The following is a 26,160-nucleotide window of genomic DNA, read 5'->3' on the forward strand; positions in this document are numbered from 1 at the left end:
CCCCCGCCCCGGGCGGCTGATACCCACGCTACGCAACTGATACGTATACAAGCACATTGAACCTATACATAACAGTTTCGGAGTAACTTCATCTGAAGAATGCTTAAATTATTTATGAATAAAACGTGGTATAACAAACTTGACCAGTATATTAATTCGAGATTTTTTACAAATACGTGAGCCGTTCATTGCCCGGCACACGTATTTGTAAAATCTAAGTGACTCGTGCAATATGAAATTCATATAAAGCGGAATTATCAAGTGTTATAGGGGGTCGACTGTATATATGTATAACTGACAGAAAAGTAAAAATGTCGACACACCCGTTTATAACAAGATTATTTTTCATGAAGTATACATCCGATCTATATTTTCTATTCCATCATAAGTATTAAGACATTTAGACTATTTTATAATTAACTAGCAGACCCCGCCACGCGTTGTTGTGGCTCAAAATGTATCTATCATAAATGTATAACACTTCCCTCGTGGGGGGGGGAATTTTTCGAAAAATTTCTTCTTAGTGTACATTCTGTTGACGTACCCTATTAAAACGCAATCAAAAACGCAAAAACCCGCATCTAAAATAAAATAATAGAAGCCAAGTTCTTCACGGTAAGCCTTAATTCTGTCCCTCTCCCCCGCGAGGGAATATCGAAAAATTTGTTGTTAGTGTACATTCTGTTCACGTGCCCTATTAAAACGCAAATACCCGCATCTAAAGTAGTATAAATAGAAGCAGAGTTCTTTACTGTAAGCTTTAATCCTAACCATCTCCCTTCAGTGGGGGAATTTCGACACGTATATTACAGTATATAAAAACACGTGCGTATTCGAATGCAGCGTTGTGTGAAAATTTCAAAGGAATCGGTAGGAACAAACGAACATTACATTTTTATTTATATAGATAGATAGAAGATGATCTGCTTTAGTTCATTTTCACAGAAAAGCATAATGCCTCACAGAAAAGCAAACTTAGGGCGTCGTACTCGTAGCGCCATCTGTTGGACAAAAAAGCCTTAACCATAGATGATATCATTTAATTTATATGAATGTTTAACGGAATAATATACAGCCTATGTCCACCCTGAGGTTCCATTCTAAATATTGGTGAAAGAATTTTTGAAATCGGATGAGTAGTTTCTGAGATTACCTGCTGCAAAGAAACATACATACATAATATTATTTTATTTTTATAATATTAGTATAGATAATAAAATGTGAGATTTTAACATGTATTTTGATAAATATCAAATCTTCAAACAGTTAATATGAAATTTTAATAAAATATAAAAATTTATATACAGTCAAGACGATTCGATATACAAATTACATTGTTGAAATAATTATCATTCTGGCTTATACTGACTGCAATGTGTTTTAAATTGAACGTTGGAATGGCTTCCTTCTAGTAGTGTAATCTGGTGGCCAACATCCGCTCTTTTGTGGTGAGATTTTTAAGCGGCAGAACACCGGTTGTAAATGTCTGCGTAATAGAAGTTACCTCGGCCATTTATAATCATTTAAAACGATTCGGAACAATAGCATAACAAAGTATGTGAACTCGAAAAACCAGGGATGGAGTCGGAGTCGTGTATTTTTCCACCGACTCCTCATCCCTACGAGAAACACTGCCAAAGGTTTTTGTTGTTACTTTGGCGACGATTGACTTCACACTGTCGTTCTACAGACTTTAACTGAATTGGAATAATGCGTCCTTGAATGGGGGCGAAATATCTGTCCGAGTGTCGTAAATTGGAAAGAGAGAAAACCGAGAATGGAAAGTGACATCCGGTTCGTCGAGTTGTAAAAAAAAAAAAAAAATAAAGGTAATTTCCAGATGACAGAGTCTTGTCAGGTAGAAAGTAAGAAAGCTTCTATTACTTCAAGAATAAAACCCTTTCCCACAAGGTATTTGACGCTTCACTGATGTTTTTCAGGATCACTTTAGACTCCTTACCGTGGAATGCTATCTCACGTGACCATCTTTCTACCCACTATTCAAGGAAGTCGATGAGAGACGAGGTGCTTTCGTTGGGAGATATCACAATTACCCGTTTGTTGTCGGGTGTATGCGATTTCTCCTTTCGCTCTCCATTGCATCTTTCGGAAGCACGCGTATTACTCAAAGTGAAGTGGAAGAGGATGACGATGAGCGCTTTCCTCTGGCGTAGTAGCATCTACCGAGGTCTGCTATTTCTTTAATCCTTTGAGATTATTCATTCTGCAAAGAAAAAAACAGCTTTAATTTTAAAAATATTTAATTTAATCTTGACTGTAAGTAATAAAAAAATAAAAATTTCTAATACAATAGTTTTAATATTTTCAAAAATAATCGTTCTAATTATAATAAAAATTTGAATGTTAGAAATGAATATCATAAAATATCTTATCATCATAGAGCTCAGCCACACGTGTAATGTTAAAGTGCCAAGTTTGACTTTTAATTATCTCCTAGAGGACCTAGACCAACGAACAGATTTGGATGAAATTTAAAATATTTAGTGTTCGCGATGAGGCCTACGAAAGCCATAAATTTTGAATGAATTCCTTGGATCGTTTTGGACTTACACAATCCCAAATTCAGCACTTTTTCCCCTAGATTTACAACAAGAAAGATTTTACACACACCGAGCTACCAGAAAATCTATAAGCATATGCTTAATAGCTCTTTCGAAAGCTTACCACCACTTTTATGATCCTTTTGAAGGTTTAATTTAAAAATATTGAGTATTTATAAAATTATAGTCATTTTAAAAATTTTAAATGGGCAATAGAATATGTCGGGTTTCTTCCCCTTGTGGTTTTTGGCGTTATGGTTGCTTTTATCTTTCGTCGCTGCGAGTGGAAGAAACGAACGAGACGAGATCGTAACAAAAAATAAACTTTTATTCTCTTCGCGTACTTGGTACAGCACATGTCTCGACGACGCGGCTAACAAAGACAACTGGTTTTCGACGGTCTTGTGGGGTGAGTTCGAATTTATTCCAGGAAGTGATTACTCACACCCGGGGGTAATTGCTTGTATTTTACAACCGTTAAGGGTGCAGATGTGAAGGGCGGCGTTCACCACATCTTCAACAGCTGACCCGCTCATTCTTATTCGTCAACGGTTTCAAAAGCAATGCACAGCACAAGCAACACGAATAACGACGAGTAAATGGAGCAGTATAAATAAGTTCTAGCTAATTTTCAGCAATTTATTCTATTGAAGATGTATTTATCGTTCATCTCGTAACAATCTTTGGACTTTTACTGAAATTATTTTTAATTCTTAGCGAACAATACGATTTTATACAATACATTAAAAGAGGAACTTCAACTGTTCAGTTGTGAAATGACTTACAAAAAAAAGAACATAGTTTTTCAAATAATATAGTAGCAGAAATCGGAAGATTTTTAAAACACTCGTCATAAAAGTAATTCTGTTAAAATGAAGTTACTCAGTTCATATTGTGTCAAAATATTAATTTTCGACAAATAACGCAGCTTGTAAATCTAATTCTTAACATATGAGCATACATAGTGGGATGAATGAGGCGTTAGTAAGTCAGCTTGACCCCATTATGGGCCTGACCAAATTCATGCATGATGGCTGTAGAAAAAAATTGCCTTCTTGATGCTTAGAGACAATAAAGTGCCATAAATGAAAAATGCTTATTTATAAAGTAAATTCATTTGTTCCAATAAAGTTTAAATAAAAGTGAGTCATTCATAATAGTGATAAGTTAAAAAATACACCACCCCCAAGATTTTTACATTTTTGGGCTTAGGGGACCTTGAAACGTCAAGAAGTGAAAAAAATTTGGGAGTAATTTCTGTATGTATGGATGATTGTGGGAGGACACTATTTTGTTCACTTTTGAAGCTTAACTCCTGTGATATTTTTGTGGAAAATTTCTGAAAATAGGCAGGGAGGTTTCTGTATTAGGGGGATTGATGATGTTAAATTTTGGTGATTAGAGGTCCAGGGGGTGGGAAGATAAAGGGGTAGTGTATCTCCAGTAGGGTCGGACTTAATGATGATTTTACTTGTTAGTAGCATTTACAATTTTTTAAAAAACCCACCCCTACCCTCAATTAACTTAAGCTTTGTCATTTCGTAATAGTTAAAAATTAAAAAGTTTTTAAAATGAAATACGATAATAGATGGTGCCACCAAAATTTTAAAATGTTGCAGGGAAAGTTAAGCAACTTGTTGCTGAATTTTTTAAATACATGAATTAACACCATTTTAGACAAACGAAGACAGCCAATATGAAAATTTAAAACTAATTGAAGGAAGTAAAAGTGAATCCTTCGACCACGAAATGAAAACCAAAGAAACGAGTACTGAACACAATGATTCATGTGAAATATTTCAAGAGGAAAATTCGCAATATATTTTGTTCAACTAGTTCATCATATATTTGTTAAGTTATGGCAACGCAACACTTGGGCGATCTGCCTAGGGGGGAATGCCTTCCAGGAGGTCTTTTTAACGGAAACTGTCCCCTATTTAGGCGTTACAGACATGAAGAAAACCCGGAAAACTCCACGTGGTCAGCCCGTCCAAGCGAGACATGAACCTACAAAAACTCCCAGTGTTCAGGGTACGAAGACAGCCTGGCCACTGGTGGGCCTCATCATATATTTCATTGGATAGTTACCACGAATGGTTTTCAGAACAATCGCTTCCTAATGACAAATCAATGAGTAATAACGAAGAAAAAATTAATTCAGAAAAAAGATTGAAATTTTCTTAAATGAATACGGAAAATAAAATGAACAAGATTATCATGATGATGATATCAAAGTAATGGATCATGACCATTTCACAGGAAAATTTAGAGAATGAGTGCATAATAATTATCAACTCAAATTAATTCCCATTATAATACACAATTCTTCTGATTCTTGTTTGATTTTTAAAAATACACCACAAATTATTTTCAAAAATTCATATCATTCAGAAAAATTTACAACATTAGATTACTTTAAATTTATTGATAGTTTCCAATTTTTAAATTCTTCTTTATCTATTTTAACTGAAAATTTAAAAAATTTAAATTGTAATTTTCCTATTTTCAATAATTTTTCTACAACAACAAAAATAAAAATTTATTGAAAAGTTTTCCATATTCTTATTTTAAACATGCAGATATACTATATGAATCACATTTACCACCAAAGAAATGTTTTTATAATGAATTAACAGGAGAAAATACAGATGATGATTGCAATCAGGCTAAATTACTTTGGAAAAGATTTCATTGTAAAATTTTTAAAGATTATTTAAAATTATATCAATATGTTGATACATTTAGCAGATAATTTTCTAAAGTTTTGAATTATTAAGTTTAAAGTAATATAATTTATATCATGTATATTTTGTAACTGTTCCAGATTTAACATGAAATTATGGGTTAAAAATGAAAAAGTTGAATTGGAAATGTTTATTGACATTAATATGTATTTATTTATCAAAAGCAGAATTAGAGGAGAAAAAAGTTTATCTGAGAAAAGAGTTGCAAAATCCCTTAATTCCAAAAACTTATAAAAAATCAACCAGACAATTATATTCTTCCATAGATGCAGATAATCTTTATGGATTTGTAATGAATTCTTATTTACCAATAAATAATAGGTAATTATCCAAAGATGAAAAATAAAAACACAGCTAAAGGAATTTTTAAAAAAAATCTGTTGTAAAAACTTTCAATCATGATAAATATAAAGAAGTTTTATTCAATACTTAATAGTTCTCTATTAAGATGAATATTATCGCTATAAAAACACTTACTGTCAAAAACAAAAAGGCATCTTATTACAAACAGGCATCATATATAAATTTAACTGAAGTTGTGCTCCAAACATATTATATAAACAGGAATATTAATTAGAACACAGCAATCATTGAATAAACATAACACATTCATACTCTTCCTGCAAAAGTAGCAAGGTAGTTCCCATATTTTTTAATTTTGTTGGCTTTGTGCATTTATACCAGTTTTGGAGATATACTGAAGTAAACCATATTTTAATAGAATGTTTTTGTTTATGTATATTAATGTTGCCTCCTTAGATAGTTCTTTTCTCATAATTCAATGCACTTCAGGCATAACAAATCCAGTTTTCTTGCTCCTCACTCAAGAATAAATCCATCTGAATACTGTACGTCATTTTTAACACACCATTTCCTTTATTTTAAGTTTTAAATCTTTATCTTTTCATTCAATTACCTACACTTTTTCAATTAAAAATCTTCAGAAGTGAACATAATTTATATTACTACAGTAGAAATTTTAAAATATTTTACATATCTAAAAAAATTTTTTAAATTGAAGTGCAATTGTTTTATTTGCAATTCAATTTGATGCTTAAGAAGTAATTTCTTAAGAAATAAAAAATCTTTAATATCTAGTATGAAATTTATGCTAAAACAAGTGTTTTTAGTTAAGATTAGCCATAATCAGGTTTCAGTTCAACATAAAAAGTATAAACTTCTAAAACTACAGTAGTGAATGACAGTTGACAATGCAATTTTATGTGGTAATTTATAGGTCTACAATTTTTTCAAATTGCAGCCTAATAAATTTGAAACATTTGAATTTATTGGACTGCAATTTATTTAACACACACAAAGAAATTTAGAAAGTTAAAAAAACACAACTAGAAGTACTTAAATAATGTGTTACAGAAAAGTTAGAGGAGGAAGTTGTGACTAATTTTACATTCTGCTTATTATTTGTATTGGGTTGTTTGGAAAGTAAATTTTTTTTTTTATTGTGGAAAAAAAAAAACAAATTTTCTTCTAATATATAAATACTTTATTGAATTATATATTGACCATTTTGGTCAGATACCTGTTGCCATCTTTCTGGTAGTAGCATGATTCCACGTTCATAAAACTTTTGATCTTTGCTTACAAAGAACTGATTCAAGTGATTTTTGACATCCTTATTTGAAGTAAATGTTTTACCGTTTAAAAAATTTTGTAAAGACTGTAACAAGGATAATCCGAGTGTGTCAGATCTGGTGAATATGGTGGGTGGTGTAGCACATCTCATCCAAACCGGAGCAATTTCTGATGAGTTACCAAATTTATGTGAGATCTGGCATTATCATGGCAAAACACTACACCTTTTCTGTTGATCAATTCTGGCCTTTTCTGTTTAATGATATCACTCAATTTGATGGCACTACACTTTTGAATCAATTGTGAAATTGTCTGGTAGAAGCTCAAAAAAAATTTTCCTTAAAATCCCACCAAAGAGATCATCTCTTTCTTTAAGAACATGTGAAACCCATATATCAAGCTTTGAAAGGAAACCAAGTCGTTTCAAGTGATCACAAACAGTTCAATTCGACAAATTTAATCTCAGTGATTTCTCTTGTTGTTATTTGGTGGTTTGTTCAATCAATACCTTTATTTTGTCTTCATCAGCTTCAACTGTCCTTCCAGAATGTGATGCATCTGTAATATCAAAATTGCCAAAAAAAAATTGCACAGATCAAAAAAAATTTTTTACAAATAAGCCTTGAAATGTCAGCTATCAAAATATATAATGACAATATGGTTTAAAATGAAATTGGTGGTAAAAAATACAAGTAATTCCTTTGGTGGTAAAAAAAAACAAAATTACTTACCAAACAACCCAATATATTGAACTATTATTTTTTGCTTTTAGTACAAATTAATAAGTACTTCAAATATCAGTCTTATTCTTTTGTTTCTCCAAAATTTTATAAAAATTAATAAGATGTTTTTGGGATAAATAGTATTATTACTTTGTAATAATTTTTAATAATCAGAATATTGATTTATTTAAACTATTTGGAAAATATTAATTTGAAGTTCATAATTGGTTCAAATTCATAATCATTATATATCAAATGAGTACATCATCAATCAAGCCATCTGAAGTCTAAGCCAAACTATTTGTTATATTGTACTGTGTTAGCAACCCACAGCTATAGAGCTATATAATATGTGGCTCTGAGAATAATCTGACTCCTGAAGTACACTAACAATACAATGATGATTAATAACTTGGTAGTTACAGTTAATTACATCTTAAAATATTTACTGTATTAATAAAACTCTCTCACTGCCTTGCTGGAGTAAAATGTAATTAATTTAGAATTGGAGTTTTAATTATTTATAAACCATAGACAAAAATATAAACAATATAGAGAAATATTTTTTCACCAATGGTCATGTAATATGGTATCACAGATTCAATTTTTTGGGGTTTAAGTTTAAAAATACTTCTTTTGAGGAAAAGCTCATTTTTGTTTTACAAGATGTTACAAGCACAAAAGCTGTAGCAGGTATATTAAAAGTTTATGGACAGTAAATGCATACACTATTAAACGAAGAGAAAAGTAGTTTTGTTTCATTTTTCCCACTTAAGAAAGTAAAACAAGGGAGAACGAAATATACAATTCAAGCTCTGGATGAGATGGTTATGACCATATCACAGCTGTAGAGTATACCTATAGGAGCAAAAAAGTCAAAAGGAACCATACCTCTACAAGCGACCCTGTGCAGGATCTTTATCTTGCAAAGGTCATGCAAGATCGCGAGTCACATAGCTCAGTTAAAACTATCACATTTAAGTATTTAGCCCCTGCAACTATGACAGCTTCGAGTAGCCCAGTTGACTGTTCATGAAGCACTTGATGTTAGTTTCAGGATGGTGTGAAGGCTCACCCCTACCCTGGTGTTTTGATGCGAGTGATAGCGAGCATCAGAGCATGGAGAATAGGCATTATACTGATACATGTTAAAAACCGATTTTTGGAGGCAAATATCTCATGAAGGGTTGTATGTATGGGTATAGTTCCTTTGACATTTTTGCTCTGTAGGGGTCTACAATTCTGGAGGTACAAAATCCCTCATTCAGAGCTTGAATGAGATTTTGTAAGGAACCATACCTCTATATGTGACCTTTCCAAGACATAGCCCCCAGAATCAACCTACAGACTACTTCCAGGCAATATAGGGAGACATGATGCATGTACTGCTAAACCTACAGCGTGTTTAATTAGATGTCTTCAAACGGGGAAACCAACAGCAGCAGTTAAGGTGGCCATCTTGCTTGTGAACGTCATGCTTCCAAGCATGTCGTGTTATAGGCACAGCAATCCTTTGTGCATACGTATTTGATTATAAAAGTGACAAAATGACAATTTCTCCAAATGATCCTACCAGCGTTGCCACAATAAAATTTCAAAACGTACTGAAGCTCTTTCAAAAAATGTACTATTTCTATGAATACTTTGTTTACGTGCCTATATATACACACTTTCAATCTGCCACATAGGCACTTCATTAAATTAAACAAAAGAAAAGAATAGTAAGACAAAACTTTCTTTAATAAAATTAGCAAAAACAACATTAAATTGCTATTTTTTGTTTTATTTAATTAAAGTAAACATGACTGTTTAATTGTAAGAAAGAAAATTTTAGCATGATTTTGCTATGGCAACAAATATTCATATTTTTTTGAATACATTGTATTCTATTCAAGTATTATTTGTCAGTTTATTGTCAAATAATTTTGGTATTATTGACGACAAAAGTTTGAAATCATTGATTTCCTTACCTGTCCATTATTTTTGTTTGACGGAGTTGAACTATTTGGACCACGTGGCATGAAAATTTTTGTCAAGGTTCCGATGAGAATGCGCAGACGATTGAACGAGTGAAAGAAGACCACTAACAAGTGAGTCAAGACATTTATACGCGCAACTATCTACGTTATTGACGTCAACGGACATACACCATTTGTATGTTGTGATTGGATAATTTAAATTAGCAAGCAGTGACACTAGTGAGACTTTATTAAACTAATTTTTTCTCATTTTTTGTTAAGGCGCGAAATATTATTTTGTACCATAAATGGTACTGAAATATTATAATGTACTCAAAATGTACTAAAAATCTAAGTGTACTTTCAATTTATTGGAAAGGGCAAAATGTACCCGAAAAGTACAAATGTACTAGGAATGGCAACGTTGGATTTTACTTTTATTTTATTTGTGAAAACATTTTTTAAATTTAAATACTATCTTAACAAGAAATAAAATGTGAAATAACAATCGAAATAAAATTTTTTTTTCTATAAAAAAATATCGTCTGTTTACAAAATAGCGAAACTGAGCATGCGCGAAGTGACAGTGTCGTCTGGTAAAGTATATACGAGTAAGTTCAAACTTTTATATTTATTTATTCGGAAAATAATAATAAATGTAGCCGCTGTGATAAATGGGCACGTTGTTCTCGTGCCAATATTGAAGAAAACGAGAGTTTAATCATTTTAATTTGTCCTTCTTGTATATAAAAATAATATCCCTATCTTACTCCACGGGTGGGACAAGATGGTGCATTTACGTATAATTTTAAAATATTAAAATTTCTTGTTTTTAAAAACGTTTTTCAAAAATTAAATTCTCGGCAAAGCGGCGTGCAAGACGCAGATGCAGTTTTTTTTTCGTTTTTGCGGGAAATCGAACATATTTTTAGACCCATATAAAAATTCTCTAATTAGTCCGGAAACAGGGGGACCCAATTCTTGCATTCTGTGAAAACAGGTAAGGTTGACTATAACGTAATAATCTTAATCTTCGCTATCGTTACTTTTGATCGAGCAACACCGGGCCTACCTGCTAGTTATTAATAAAAGCCAAAGGTCAACAATGAATAAGTTTATGCTTGTTTCCTACGATCTATAATGTAACAGGCATTAGAGCCTCTTTGCTCGGCGGGGATTTCCCGGGACAACTGCCTGCTCGTTGGGCGCCCTGCGCTGAACCCGCAACCCGCAGTTGGTCGATTACATATGGATTAAGATACGGATTCCGGTTCCGCCGTGCAGGCCCCTTTTGTATCTGGGCCGCTCTCCGGGGCTTATCCCGTTCTTGAGCCGCCCTCCGGGCCCCCTTTGGGATTTTCGCTTTATCGGCGGCCCTGGGGTTCACTGTCCCGTTGGAAGAACCCTCTCGACCCACAAATAAACCAAAAATAGAAATAATATAAATATGAACGATGTTCTATTCTTTGGCTATGTTCTATTCTTTGGCACGCGCGTCGTTTTATTTTTTTTTTGTTACACACAAACTCACGCTTCTTGCACTTCGCAACCAATTTTTTTGGTCGACAACAGTATAATTCCTTTCCAACCCTCCTAAAATCCCCATTTTTATTGTAAAAATCATCATTTAACCTTCAACAATGCAAACGACAATGTATTTCGTAACAATGATAACAGCAATAAAAAACTAAATTGATTCTTTTATTATACACAAATATATTTATTTATTTTTTATTTTCGTGACCAAATTATGCAAACATTAAGCAAATATCACTTCATTTCCCACTACTTCATTCAAACCTTACTCTATTCGTTATACCTTACTACTAAAATCTTATATAATGTCCTTTATAGCAACGTAGACTCAAAATTTGTATATATATATAATTTTTCGCATAACACACACGGCATTTTTAATTTAAGTATCGTCTATTCCGAAATATTATAACAGGACATTTTTCATTAACACGCTACTATTAAACAAAATAGAAACTCTATAAAGCTATTGAAAAAGACATGAAAAGCAAAATGCGTGATTAATTTAGTTGCTTGTCAAGAAATACTTCGCATCTCAAACAGTTTTAGGATGTTTTAAACTTTCCTATAGTTTATAAAAGTCCCATTGTCGTCAGTCCATCTGTTTGTCTGTATGATTATATGTCCTTTTTTAATCTTGAGAAAGATGACCGACACGGCTCTATTACTAACGGGAAAAGTATGATGTACAGTACAGGGGCTCGGCGATCCGATGTTTTCCCGGTTTTCTTCTAAATAGGGACCACATCCCCGAAAAAAATTTCCCAGTGGCAGTCTAACTGAATTAACTTGAATATCTTACAAAATAAGTATAATAAAATTTATTATTATTATTATTATAATTCAGTATTAAGCTGATTTTACAATATCAGTATATACAATTTTATTCGTAATATATAAACCATTATGTTAAATTTAATATAAAATTCACTGAACTGAAATGATCAACATAGAAGTTAAATATTGCATTATTAGAGTGGCCATACGTCCCGGTTTTCCTGGACACTCCTGGATTTCTCCTGTTTTAACCCTCAATAATAGAATAAATTTTTAAATCGTTTTTCTAATACGATATAGCTAATTTATATGTCAATATATAAACAATTTCAAAAGATTAACCTAAGTTTGGCCATTTTTTTAGATCCATTAGTCATAAAGCGTTGATCTACTGTGTAAATTGTAAATAATAATATAAAACAATTCGACTTAAACCTTTTTATTAATATTCAAATCTCTGTCTAATTACATTACTACTTGTAATTAAATCTTAAACTATTAATTAACGAAATTAGCAGTTGTGTTTTTGTTTGTTGGTGCAGCAAATTAATTCCTTTCCTTTGATTCCTGTGTCTATGTAGTCACTTTGGCATACTTGAGCATAGACGGTCAACATAGCATTAGAGACGTCGCTTACTTTAACACAAACGAAAGCTCCAAGAGTCATGCCTCCCAATTGGGGTGGTCTTGCACTTAAATCTCCTTCATTGGTGGCAGCCGTAAACTTAGAGAAAAAAAAGATAAATTATAAAACTTTTATAATAAAGCTTATTTGAAATTATATGAAATTATAATTACTCTGGTAGCGCATTTTTCTTTGCACGCGATTTCTGATGCTTCATCGCATCCTAAGGTATTTGGATAGGACATAGTAAGAATGGTGGTGTTATGGGAACCATCTAAAACCGTGCCGTAACATTTGCATTCATTTTCTGATCTGAAAATTAAGTTAGAAAGTAAGAAAATATATATTTATATACATAAAAAAAATCAAACACATACCTGACTGCGATCACTAAACAGAAGATTGCTATAACTTGAAAACAGTTCATTGCTTCTTTCGGATTTGCTTCTTGCTCTTGTCCTTCTCGAATACTCTCCTAGAAACTTGCTGCAGTCTTATATACTACAAAAGATTATGAAATTAATCTGTGACTAAGCAAAATCTTGGCAGATTTAGATTGTTTTTACAACTTTACTTTAGACGAAGTTGAAATCATTTCCTTTTATCTTAAGATAAGCTAAAAGCTCGTCTAAAAGTTGTTTACNTATACTACAAAAGATTATGAAATTAATCTGTGACTAAGCAAAATCTTGGCAGATTTAGATTGTTTTTACAACTTTACTTTAGACGAAGTTGAAATCATTTCCTTTTATCTTAAGATAAGCTAAAAGCTCGTCTAAAAGTTGTTTACTAGACCAGTGTTGTTTGTAACACTCCTCTAATTATTTGTTTCGTGTACTATACTTAACAAAACCACAGAAAAATAGATTGTTTAACTTAATATTTCGACAATATTAAAATATAATGTAAATAAAATCTTATATGTAATCACGAATTAAAATGATCTATAATGTAACAGGCATTAGAGCCTCTTTGCTCGGCGGGGATTTCCCGGGACAACTGCCTGCTCGTTGGGCGCCCTGCGCTGAACCCGCAACCCGCAGTTGGTCGATTACATATGGATTAAGATACGGATTCCGGTTCCGCCGTGCAGGCCCCTTTTGTATCTGGGCCGCTCTCCGGGGCTTATCCCGTTCTTGAGCCGCCCTCCGGGCCCCCTTTGGGATTTTCGCTTTATCGGCGGCCCTGGGGTTCACTGTCCCGTTGGAAGAACCCTCTCGACCCACAAATAAACCAAAAATAGAAATAATATAAATATGAACGATGTTCTATTCTTTGGCTATGTTCTATTCTTTGGCACGCGCGTCGTTTTATTTTTTTTTTGTTACACACAAACTCACGCTTCTTGCACTTCGCAACCAATTTTTTTGGTCGACAACAGTGTAATTCCTTTTCAACCCTCCTAAAATCCCCATTTTTATTGTAAAAATCATCATTTAACCTTCAACAATGCAAACGACAATGTATTTCGTAACAATGATAACAGCAATAAAAAACTAAATTGATTCTTTTATTATACACAAATATATTTATTTATTTTTTATTTTCGTGACCAAATTATGCAAACATTAAGCAAATATCACTTCATTTCCCACTACTTCATTCAAACCTTACTCTATTCGTTATACCTTACTACTAAAATCTTATATAATGTCCTTTATAGCAACGTAGACTCAAAATTTGTATATATATATAATTTTTCGCATAACACACACGGCATTTTTAATTTAAGTATCGTCTATTCCGAAATATTATAACAGGACATTTTTCATTAACACGCTACTATTAAACAAAATAGAAACTCTATAAAGCTATTGAAAAAGACATGAAAAGCAAAATGCGTGATTAATTTAGTTGCTTGTCAAGAAATACTTCGCATCTCAAACAGTTTTAGGATGTTTTAAACTTTCCTATAGTTTATAAAAGTCCCATTGTCGTCAGTCCATCTGTTTGTCTGTATGATTATATGTCCTTTTTTAATCTTGAGAAAGATGACCGACACGGCTCTATTACTAACGGGAAAAGTATGATGTACAGTACAGGGGCTCGGCGATCCGATGTTTTCCCGGTTTTCTTCTAAATAGGGACCACATCCCCGAAAAAAATTTCCCAGTGGCAGTCTAACTGAATTAACTTGAATATCTTACAAAATAAGTATAATAAAATTTATTATTATTATTATTATAATTCAGTATTAAGCTGATTTTACAATATCAGTATATACAATTTTATTCGTAATATATAAACCATTATGTTAAATTTAATATAAAATTCACTGAACTGAAATGATCAACATAGAAGTTAAATATTGCATTATTAGAGTGGCCATACGTCCCGGTTTTCCTGGACACTCCTGGATTTCTCCTGTTTTAACCCTCAATAATAGAATAAATTTTTAAATCGTTTTTCTAATACGATATAGCTAATTTATATGTCAATATATAAACAATTTCAAAAGATTAACCTAAGTTTGGCCATTTTTTTAGATCCATTAGTCATAAAGCGTTGATCTACTGTGTAAATTGTAAATAATAATATAAAACAATTCGACTTAAACCTTTTTATTAATATTCAAATCTCTGTCTAATTACATTACTACTTGTAATTAAATCTTAAACTATTAATTAACGAAATTAGCAGTTGTGTTTTTGTTTGTTGGTGCAGCAAATTAATTCCTTTCCTTTGATTCCTGTGTCTATGTAGTCACTTTGGCATACTTGAGCATAGACGGTCAACATAGCATTAGAGACGTCGCTTACTTTAACACAAACGAAAGCTCCAAGAGTCATGCCTCCCAATTGGGGTGGTCTTGCACTTAAATCTCCTTCATTGGTGGCAGCCGTAAACTTAGAGAAAAAAAAGATAAATTATAAAACTTTTATAATAAAGCTTATTTGAAATTATATGAAATTATAATTACTCTGGTAGCGCATTTTTCTTTGCACGCGATTTCTGATGCTTCATCGCATCCTAAGGTATTTGGATAGGACATAGTAAGAATGGTGGTGTTATGGGAACCATCTAAAACCGTGCCGTAACATTTGCATTCATTTTCTGATCTGAAAATTAAGTTAGAAAGTAAGAAAATATATATTTATATACATAAAAAAAATCAAACACATACCTGACTGCGATCACTAAACAGAAGATTGCTATAACTTGAAAACAGTTCATTGCTTCTTTCGGATTTGCTTCTTGCTCTTGTCCTTCTCGAATACTCTCCTAGAAACTTGCTGCAGTCTTATATACTACAAAAGATTATGAAATTAATCTGTGACTAAGCAAAATCTTGGCAGATTTAGATTGTTTTTACAACTTTACTTTAGACGAAGTTGAAATCATTTCCTTTTATCTTAAGATAAGCTAAAAGCTCGTCTAAAAGTTGTTTACTAGACCAGTGTTGTTTGTAACACTCCTCTAATTATTTGTTTCGTGTACTATACTTAACAAAACCACAGAAAAATAGATTGTTTAACTTAATATTTCGACAATATTAAAATATAATGTAAATAAAATCTTATATGTAATCACGAATTAAAATTTTGAAGTGAAGTTTATTGATATAATTACGCGATTATTTTAAATATTTCTGTATATTTTATTATTTTTAAGCGATAAATTTGATTATGATGCCGTATGCTGAGATATAACTTTTAATACAGTGTAATAAGTATATATTTTTAGAAATACGCAATTTTAAGAATGGTAACTTTACATTCCCCATCATGACTGTATTCTATAATCTACTTGTGAAAAATACCACAAAAATTAAATAATAAAATAATTTATTGATGTAATTATTTGTCTCTAAGCCTCGCCTCTCTTGAAACTTTTCCGCGGACACCCCCGGTGAATTGTATGAGATTAAATGCAAAAGACAATATAAATATATAAAATTGAAGACATATTTAATAAAACATTAGAAATAACAAACAGTTTTTGATGGCGTTTAGCTTAAGGGTTGGTTTTTTCTCCAGTAGGATTACCGACCCACGGATAGGAAGAGGGACATCGAACACAAGATTTCATTATTCTTTCTGCTCCGGTGTCTTTCATTCTATAACTACAGCTGCGAGCGGGGCATTTGCTGGACATTTTAAAACACGTTTGGTTGTACTCAGTTAGATTTTTGGGAGCGCGTAAATAATCAATTACGTCTCGGACCGTGACAAAGTAAACATCATCCATTTGCAGTAGTTCGTCGACAAATTTTAGAAAACCCTCTTTCCTGTTTCTATTTTGCAACCAACCCTCTCTTAGAAAAATGGGAAAAGGTGCTCTGCTCTCGGAATGGTAGTGCCTGTCGAAGTTCTTCTTTAAGTAACTAACAGTTTCCTCTACTGTAGTTGGATGTGGGGTACATCCGTCTACCATGGCGCAAGGTTGTTCGAATACATTCCCCGTTACTTTATCTACCTGAGGAAGTCCAAACCAATTGACTACCGGCACCATCCATATGCCTGGGTGCGATTTTCTGGGACACGGTTCGATTTGGCATTCTTGCTGTAGACCCCAGTCCAGTGTGTAAGGCCATAAAGGAGGATCAGCTCTACGCAAGGTAGGAGTGGAAGAATCGTACAAAAATTTTTCATTTGACAACATATCGAAGTAAGTATCGCCTCCCGTTTGCAAGAAAGGAGCCCGTACACCACTAATCTTAGTTTCTGGTATGAGTCCGAATTTCGAGATAATGGTTCTCATACCCGAAATTTCATCTTTCCATTGCGTGTAACTCATATTTTTCCATTTGTCTACGATCGGCGAATGGCTAATAATGAAAATATGAATCAGATCGAAGAAAAGAAGTGTTCATTATAATAAAATCTATGAAAACTTACCTTATAGAATGCACGGCAATTTCGTTTCCTCTGCTAAACAAACGATTCAGAAGGGTATAATCGGTATATTCATGCGAAACGAAGAAAGTAGCGGTGATGGGGCATCCACTTTTTTTATTTTTCCTACCACTTCTTAATATCAGCTCTCTATAGAAGATAAAGTTGTTAAAATTTACAGCAGAATCGAAGGTTAGCATTACGAATTGAGGGACATCTTTGGCTTCCATTCCAGAGGGGGGAGATTGTTTACCACACAAACACATGGGCAATTTACATCGATCTTCATCACAGTAATCGTCCCACTGTGAAGCGACTAGACAAAAATTAAGAGTTAGTAATGAAATTGCAGCTAGAATGTTCAGCATCATTTTGATTGTATTTTCAGGTCGCGCTGTACTGAGTATTTATATTAGGCTGCGAGATATATTTCTTGGAAACGGGTGAATTTCACCCCTTTAATTTATCTAAATCCTTTTTATGACGGATGGTAAATAATTTCTTAGCTGTTATGATAAGTATTGATAAGAAAACTATTGCCAACGGTAACATCCAGAATTTGCATCGCTAATGTCATTTAACAATATTTCACGTATTATCTTTCAGAAATTGAAACACACCTAACCCCTTATCTTATATCCTGGTCGTGTGATGTATACAGAAGGAAAATATGACGCAAAAATTGTTTTAATCACGATTTTCGAGCGACAATACGAACTTTCTGATGAAGTCAAGATCAAATTTATTTACGCAATTGAAGGAATTGTTTAATATATTTGTTTACTTAAAAACCGATTACATTAAAATAAATATGTTAAATATTGCTTCATAATTACATAACTAAAATAACTTGTAAATATTAAATTGAATATACACTTGTGTCATTTTTACTTTCATGTGAATGTGAAAGGGGGCACAATTTTGTTTACCCTATTGAAACCTTAATAACTCCTCTACCTTTAAACGAAAATTTCTGAAATTTTCCATTGAGATTTGTGTATTAGGGATAAATATTTGCAGAAATTTTCAGGAAAATCGTACTGTTGGTTCGAGAAATATTGCCCATAATAGCTCCCTTAACATTTATTAGATAAATCTTAGGAAATTGACCTCCTTGTTAACTAGGCCCAAGCACTGAATCTTAATCTTATCAATATAAAATTAATATTAATCGTTCATTGCCAGATTTGAATTAGTGGCAAAATTTATTGACGTAATTATTTGTCTCAAAGCTTTGCCTCCTCCAAGAAAAATTTTCTGCGGACACACACATCTAATAATTTAATTTTGTATTTTGAAATAATTTTCTTTGAGAAATTACTTCGTATTTCGTAAACTATTTTCTTAATTGTTTATTAAATATTTGAACAACAAGTCTGTCAAATTTAACGACTTTCCAGATCTCTGCAATAGTTTTACCCCACTCCGATAGCAGATAAGAGAACTGAAAGATAAGAGAATGTATTATCTTTTCTAATCTTCACTTGAAAATAAATGGAGATTAGCGAGACGTCCCCATAGAAAAAGTGTAATATTTACTGAAGTGATTTAGACATAAATACAATCGTTCTGATTTCCAACTTTAAACTGAATTTTCTATCCCGTTTCTGTGTTTATACATGCAAATTGTGTTTATGTATATACGGTATATAAGACTAAGAAACTTCATAACTTGATATGAGGAAAATTTCATGTAAATACATATAGTTATAATTGAAAACAAACACATTTTAAACAAGATATTCCAGAATTTCGAGTTCATATACATTTATAATACTTTTATTAACCTTTTGCTGCTCATTTTTGTGCTGTATTGACTACCATACACAATATACATATATAGACTACATTATATATTATAATAGTAAATGTGTTAAAAGGCTGCTTAGATTTAACAATAGTCCATAGAATTATAATTAATTATAATTATTTTGATATTTGTTTAAGAGTGAAAGTAATTATATAAAATTGCATCATTGTTACAAAATTTCTATTTTAAGTTTTATAACATTATATCGGTATAAATGTCAAACTAATCTAAATTATTCAAGACGTATACAGTCCTAAATTAAAATAAATAATGCAAGATATGATTAGTTAACGATTCAATGTCACTGTTATAATCTTAAATTTATTTGTCTGCTCCTTGTTTCATTTTTAATTTACGTCACAGATGATTTTGAAGATAATGGGGTTTACGTGTCGTATTTCCAGTGGGGTCGGACTTAGTGAATATTTTACTTATTGTTAGCATTTACAATTAAAAAAAAATAAAATTCATCACCCTCAAAATGAAGACTGAATAACATTCTCCTAAAAACGACTTGGTGCTCTTGAATCATCTGCCTTGAGTAGCATCCTTAATCTCAAAATCCTGGATATTCACTGGTTTATTTTCATCTTTTTACTAGTTTGGTTGTTCTTCTTCACTAATCTCAACTTAATTAGGGTTGCATAACATGAAGAGGATGAAAACATTAAAATAAAATCACGTTGCCAATGCCATAGATTTCTCATGGCTGCTCTCTTCTGTACGTATTACCTCGAGCACTTCACATTCGTGCTAAACCGTAGAAGATATTAGACAAATAATTTGTTGAAATAAATTTAAATTTTCTTATATCTTAATCTATATAAAATAAATACAGTAATCCAAATTGTATTATCTGTTACAAATGCCAGGAAAGGGCCTATTTCATTACAGAATATTTTTGTTTAACAGACTTATTAATTTTGATATTGAAATACAGTACATAGTTGAAATAATGTGTTAATAATTCAGAACAGAGCTTTTTAATTGGATAAAATGTTCATGATTGGATGTTTTTACGTGTCTTTTAAACTGAATTAAGTAGCTTATTTAAAAAAAAAACCTAGAAACGAGTTGCTCAACTTTCCCGGCTACTTTTAATATTTTGGTGGCATTATCTGTTATCATATTTTATTAAAAAACTTTTGTATTTTTAACTATTATAAAATAACAAAAAGCTTAATTTTGAGGGTAGAAATGGGCTTTATAAAAAATTGTAAATGTGAATAACGAGTAAAATCATCATTAAGTCCGACCCTACTGGAGATACATACGAACCCCATTATCTCCCCACCCCTTCGACCTTTAACCACCAAAATTTAATGACATCAATCTCCCTAATAAAGAAATCTAACTGCAAAATTTCAGAGATTTTTGACAAAAAGTACGGGAGTTATTGCTTCAAAGAGGGTGAACACAATCGTGCCCCCACACAAACTTCTATAAATTACCTTCGAATTTTTTTGCATTTTTTCACCAAAACTGTAAAAATCTTGGGGGGTCATTTTTTGACCGATCGCCGTACTTTCCCTCTGTTATATATAACAACCAAGAAAGTAAAAAACCGATGCCACTGTAGCATAGTTCCGGAAGCGAGAGTAAACAAAAGTGACTTTGATGGATTTAATTTCGATTTTATTAATGTATAAAAGTCATATTTTGAAAATTTGTCATATCCGATCTGAATATTAACGAAATTTTTCTTCGGCTTTCCTTTTTCGTTTATTAATTATGGCCGACGTCCCGAAATCCTATTTACGTAAAAAATATTAGTATGTAAATGTCAACAATTATTATTATTCCTATTAGTTAGCACTTTTAGCGTTATTTTATAAGCTACATATATAAAGATCGAAAGAAAAATGATGATAAAATCGAATTTCTGATCAGAATAAACAATACTTTTCGTACGTATTTTCTTAAGATCGATCGGTTCCGTGAACGTCACAAAACTGATTACATTCTTGATTATAATACGACTGTACTTTGCTTCTATTTTTAATTGTAGCGATAATGTTAAAACACTTCAAAGATATTTTAAAACTATCTTTTTATTTTAAAATGATATACATTTTCAATTTCTGTTTACTGAAAATAACATGCCGAAATTGTAAATTGTAACAAGCATTTATACTTAAATAAATGCTTGTTACAAATTCAATAACTTTCTTTTGCCGTTTTATCTTCGTATTTCTGTATAATTATTAAATATAAAAACGACAATCGAGATAAATTTAACTTCTCTTGTTGATTATTCAAAGAACAATGTAGAAATATCAGATACGGTATTCGATCATTGTTGGTCTGAACAAAATATTTCCACTTTAATTATATTATAATTAGACAAGATCTATTCTTGTTTTGTAATTACTTGTTAGGCCTATATAAAATTTCTCCTATCGTATGTTAAAAAATAAATGCTAAAATTCCTTTATAATAATAATAATAATAATAATAATAATAAAAACAAGTACCTAAATATAAACAAAGATTTGAATTTAGAAGTTTAAAGGAAAGATTTCTCCCAAAAGTTTGGGCTAAAACCGTGGGTGCGCATTATACACGATAATCACTTAATTTGAAGCCATTCCGTATTGATCATTTTCTTGAAAATCTAGAGAATTTCAGAAAAGGTCTTTTACAGAGATGTGAATGTCCACTTCAGGGGATTGTATTCTGTCAACGACATTTATCCCTTTCCATTTTCCTTGGTGTAATATATGAATATACGATATGTTATCAGTCCTTGACATATCAAAAAATTATTGCAAATCTTCTCTGACACTGCTGACAATAGCATGTCAGCAACTACCCAACTAAATGTGTTTGGTATTATATATTTAGCTGCTTGCCCATTAGAAATATTCTCTGTTAATAAGTACAGAAATCATATTTTTAATTTTATCCTCATGTTTTAAGTACTTCATCACAAGATTCGTTAAAATAGTGTTATTAGACTATCAAGGTTACATTTAAAGAAATATTATTCAAAAGAAATTATGTATAAAAATGTTCCAAATTATTTAAACCTTTATTTCATATTATATTTTATTCTGTTGTTATATTGTTACATAAATTTCCAAGAAAATTTATCTTACTTAATCTTGTTTTTCATATAAGGAAATAAGAAAATTTTAATTAACACCTGAATTATGACTCAAAGACTTATTTAAAAGTAAAAATTTATTTACAAATTATCATTTTTCATAATTTTTCATATAAAAGATGATTGTAAATTACATTTTGTCTAATAATCATAAATAAATTTCCATATAAAAAATTCCTTAATATTTAGCATTTTATCATTTTCTATCTGTTCATTGAATGTGTCACCAGGAATGAGGATCTCACAGAATTAGTCTGGAAGATCTTTGGAAGGAAAAAGACAAATGGGAAGTAAAAATGGAATAAAAAATACAAACAAAATTAAGGCACATATTATATTATATTTAGAATTTCTGAAATATTTATAATCATTAAAACTGTACAGCTCTAAGGATTTTTTAATAATAAATTCATTAATATTTATAAAAAAAGTTTTTAAATTTGACATTAAATTTATTTTACAATCATTATCGAAAGACTGAAAACAATGGTAAACAGCAGAATCTTAATTAATGATATAACGTATGTATAAAAATAATATAAATGTATATTGTATAATTTTCTTTGAACAAACATTATACATAAGATATTTGAATATTTTTTGTGGCATAGAATGCATTATTGTATTGTACATTAGTTTATATGGGAAAAATTGTTTCTCTTAATGAGTGTGTCACTTTATGAGTAACATTCTGGAACGAATTATGCTCGTTAAGCAAGGTTCCACTGTATTACCTTTAAAACTTAAAAATTCAATTAAAGTTGACACATTTACATATTATATACACTAGATTTCATTTGGATTTTCGTTTAGCAAGTCTTCCTTTAACCCTACTTTTATATCTTTTACTTCTTTGCAATTGCTTTTCTTTCACATTTCTTCCTTTAGGAAGGGTATAAATAATACACTGTAAATAAAGAAAAATGTAGATTTATTTTATAATTCAAACAACTTTATAACTTTAAAATCTTAATTATAATTTTCAAAATTAAATTTTATTTTGTATTATAATTTGACTTTTATTTGCCACATGTTTTTTGCTGGAAGACTAAGTAGTACTCAATCTCATTGCTTAGTTTTTATATTTTGGATGTAATGTTTTTGGTCTAGTTTATAGACATAATGCATGTTCAACAGTGGGTAGCAGATAGCAAGTGAGGAAATTTCTATTTCCAAGCACAACCCTGCATAAAAAGAGAGAGGTGTCAATAGTTCAACCACCGTTACCATACCTCAGACCCCTTTCTATATGCATTTGTCATATATTCAGGCAATGTAACTTTCTCCTGCCCCCTATCGCCGCTAATGAATTTACGCAGACTTGTTGGCAATGATTGGGATAAATTCTCCACCTTTGAAAAATTATGAGTCTATGCTGTACTAATTTATAGACATTATCCATGAATTTTTTAATATAGAATCTTCACAATGGTTTATACATTAGATCAAAAAAATTAGATAGAGAAAAGGCATCACATACCTCTAACATTTCCATCATTAAAAGTTTATTTTATTTCAAAACACACAAATTATTTTTACTTAATTCCTTATTCAGAATTAATGTTAATTATGATACTACTTTACTATCATACACTTCTTAAATCTTTTATCTCTCTAAAATTTTTACAGAGATGATGACAACTAGAAAAAAACTGTTCAGCACTAAAACATGTAGCTTATTATATATAACTTTAAAAAACCCAGTTAAAAGAATCAAAAATATTTTAGAATCATTGAATAATTTCTAATTTAAAATGAATAATGGTGTTTGAACTTATTAATAAACTCAGAGTGATCATTATAATTTATAATAATTAAATATTTACCTCTTCATCAAGATAATCCATTAAGCACTGTAGAGAAATTTTAATTCCGGCAGATTTCATTTTTTTGTGAAGTTCTGAAACTGGAAATGGCTAAAATAAAATTAAAGTATTATTTTAATGGGGAAAAAAGTTCTAGAAAAACAACACCAGAAAAAGAACTGCTTTGTCTACATACAATATATATTTGATAAGACAATGAATTTATTCAATTTGAAGTGTAGAAATTTAATATTCTATTTGAATTAATCAAAAGTTAAGAGAAAACTATGGAACATCTATATACACAAGAAAAATATTAGAAATATAAATTTCCTGTATGTAACTTGAAGGTTTTCTGCTTTAAAATCAATTTGGAAGCAAGTGCACGCTAGATCTATATGCACAAAATTATATTAGTTTATTAAAACATTAGCCAGACCATGAAATAATACTATAATAATTTTTTGTTTGTTATAAGTCTATTGCAACAAACTGCATAAAACTGAAATTTTTATTTTAGTAAATAATTATTTGTATTTATTTATTCAAATATATAATTCACATTGGAAGACTTACTGTACTGTATTTTTAATGATTTAGTTACATTTAGAATAAGAAAATTTTTTTATTAAAATGAATTTATATAATCTGTGAAAATAATCATTAACATGGCACAAACTTGAAAGGGACAAAAACTTTTGCCTCTTTTTTCCAACAGAAATAAATTTAAATAAAATTAATCCAACAAATTATTTCTTTTAATTTCATATTTTATTTGTTATTCTAATATTACATTAACAATATAATTATTTGATTTTTTTGAGTCAGATTACAAAACAATTACATTATAATCTAATGTAACTGTTTTGAAAAACTGGTAACTGTAATCAATTATATAATCAAGAAACTAAGAAATAAGCTTTTTAATTATAAGAGTCAGCTTTATTTAAATTTCTTATTTAGTTGTCCATTGTTTTCTATTCAAACTTTCTTTCACAAATTTTTATATTTTATCTTAGGTAATCTTTCAAGTATAACTATTCATATGATTAAAATCATTTGCCTTAAATATATGCTTGTTGAAAGTTAAAGGTTGGACTATATTTATTGATATTAATTAACTAATATAAAGAATGATATCAATTTACAAATATATATAATGAAAATGATAATTTATGATAATTTAATGAATAGCAATTATATATTCACACATTTCACAGGATATAAATTAATTATTATATCTTATTTAGTTAATTTTAATCATTATTAAAAGTTTTAATTTACAAAGTGTTAGTATCTACCTTATACTCAAGAATATCTTGATATAATTCTTTATCCTTTTGAATATAAGATCTCATTTTGCTTTGCCTATCCGAATCTTGAAAATCATGGATATCTTCAGTGAATAATTCTTCTGATGCATCACTACGGGTGAAAATTTAATTCAAATTAAAACATACAAAGTTAAAACAAGTTTTTTAAAAGAGAAAAATTTATTTGTAAGCATTATGACATAATTTACTTAAATATTTAAAGCTAATTGATTAATAAAAAAACCTTTATGATTAAAAGAACAGCAGCAAAATTATTTATCAAAATTACATTAAAATTATTTCATTATCATTTTAAAACCAAAGAATCATAATGATATTTACAAATAATTCAGTGGATTAATGTATAATGCATTACACAAGTTAATTTTCATAAAATATGTTTCCAACATTTTGGTTACTTCATCTTTACACTACACAGTTCATACATAACTCATGTAGCTCATATAACATGGAATGGATCCCCAAGTTGTATGGGATTCACTGTATTTTAATCAAAATGCAAGCAACATTATAGTAATCCAATGAAAAAATATGATCTTTAAATTTTCATAAATGAATTCTTCCTTAAAATTATATTGTTGAATTGTATTTCAATACAAAAGTTTTAGTAGAGTTTTATTTATCAGTGGCATGCAGTGACATTTGATGATAAATAAGCTGTGCCAACCCTGGATAGAATCATTGGAAGTGTTATACAATATTTTGGTGTGTAGCATCCATGAGCTAAACCATGTGAGGTTGGTGCTCTGTAAAG

The 26,160-nt window shown here is 30.6% G+C and overlaps 4 protein-coding genes and 1 long non-coding RNA gene across 7 annotated transcripts in view; all 5 read right to left on the minus strand.

Annotated features, from left to right (window-relative positions):
• Positions 1-1,261: 1,261 nt before the first annotated feature.
• On the minus strand, positions 1,262-9,813 carry LOC111625116. The gene is made up of 2 exons (XR_002756686.1): positions 9,591-9,813; positions 1,262-2,224 (listed from the first exon to the last, which is right to left on the minus strand). It is a non-coding gene; the product is annotated as an uncharacterized LOC111625116 (long non-coding RNA).
• A 2,501-nt stretch (positions 9,814-12,314) lies between these two features.
• Positions 12,315-13,095, minus strand: LOC111625137. Its single transcript, XM_023368183.1, has 3 exons — positions 12,894-13,095; positions 12,690-12,828; positions 12,315-12,615 (listed from the first exon to the last, which is right to left on the minus strand). The coding sequence occupies exons 1-3, from the start codon at positions 12,941-12,943 to the stop codon at positions 12,403-12,405; spliced, it is 402 nt and encodes a 133-aa protein (XP_023223951.1). The 5' UTR covers positions 12,944-13,095; the 3' UTR covers positions 12,315-12,402.
• Positions 13,096-15,061: 1,966 nt separating this feature from the next.
• LOC111625127 lies at positions 15,062-15,933 on the minus strand. The gene is made up of 3 exons (XM_023368172.1): positions 15,641-15,933; positions 15,437-15,575; positions 15,062-15,362 (listed from the first exon to the last, which is right to left on the minus strand). The coding sequence occupies exons 1-3, from the start codon at positions 15,688-15,690 to the stop codon at positions 15,150-15,152; spliced, it is 402 nt and encodes a 133-aa protein (XP_023223940.1). The 5' UTR covers positions 15,691-15,933; the 3' UTR covers positions 15,062-15,149.
• Positions 15,934-16,403: 470 nt separating this feature from the next.
• Positions 16,404-17,762, minus strand: LOC111625121. The gene is made up of 2 exons (XM_023368161.1): positions 17,355-17,762; positions 16,404-17,284 (listed from the first exon to the last, which is right to left on the minus strand). The coding sequence occupies exons 1-2, from the start codon at positions 17,720-17,722 to the stop codon at positions 16,471-16,473; spliced, it is 1,182 nt and encodes a 393-aa protein (XP_023223929.1). The 5' UTR covers positions 17,723-17,762; the 3' UTR covers positions 16,404-16,470.
• Positions 17,763-22,415: 4,653 nt separating this feature from the next.
• LOC111625144 (structure-specific endonuclease subunit SLX4-like) overlaps positions 22,416-26,160 on the minus strand; it is a 39,127-nt gene continuing 35,382 nt past the window's right edge. The window contains exons 13-16 of one of the 3 annotated variants that reach the window (XM_023368200.1): positions 25,374-25,497; positions 24,094-24,183; positions 23,042-23,174; positions 22,443-22,530 (exon numbers count right to left, since the gene is read on the minus strand). In XM_023368200.1, coding sequence (XP_023223968.1) covers positions 23,061-23,174; positions 24,094-24,183; positions 25,374-25,497 — 328 coding nt within the window. In that variant the 3' untranslated portion in view covers positions 22,443-22,530; positions 23,042-23,060. Of the gene's footprint in view, positions 23,175-24,093; positions 24,184-25,373; positions 25,498-26,160 lie in introns of all 3 variants that reach the window. The other 2 variants (XM_023368193.1, XR_002756691.1) reach the window with 2 other exon arrangements.

This window comes from Centruroides sculpturatus, unplaced genomic scaffold, assembly GCF_000671375.1.
Source record: "Centruroides sculpturatus isolate CEXI.00-Female unplaced genomic scaffold, Cexi_2.0 scaffold77, whole genome shotgun sequence".
Classification (NCBI taxonomy): Eukaryota; Metazoa; Arthropoda; class Arachnida; order Scorpiones; family Buthidae; genus Centruroides; species Centruroides sculpturatus.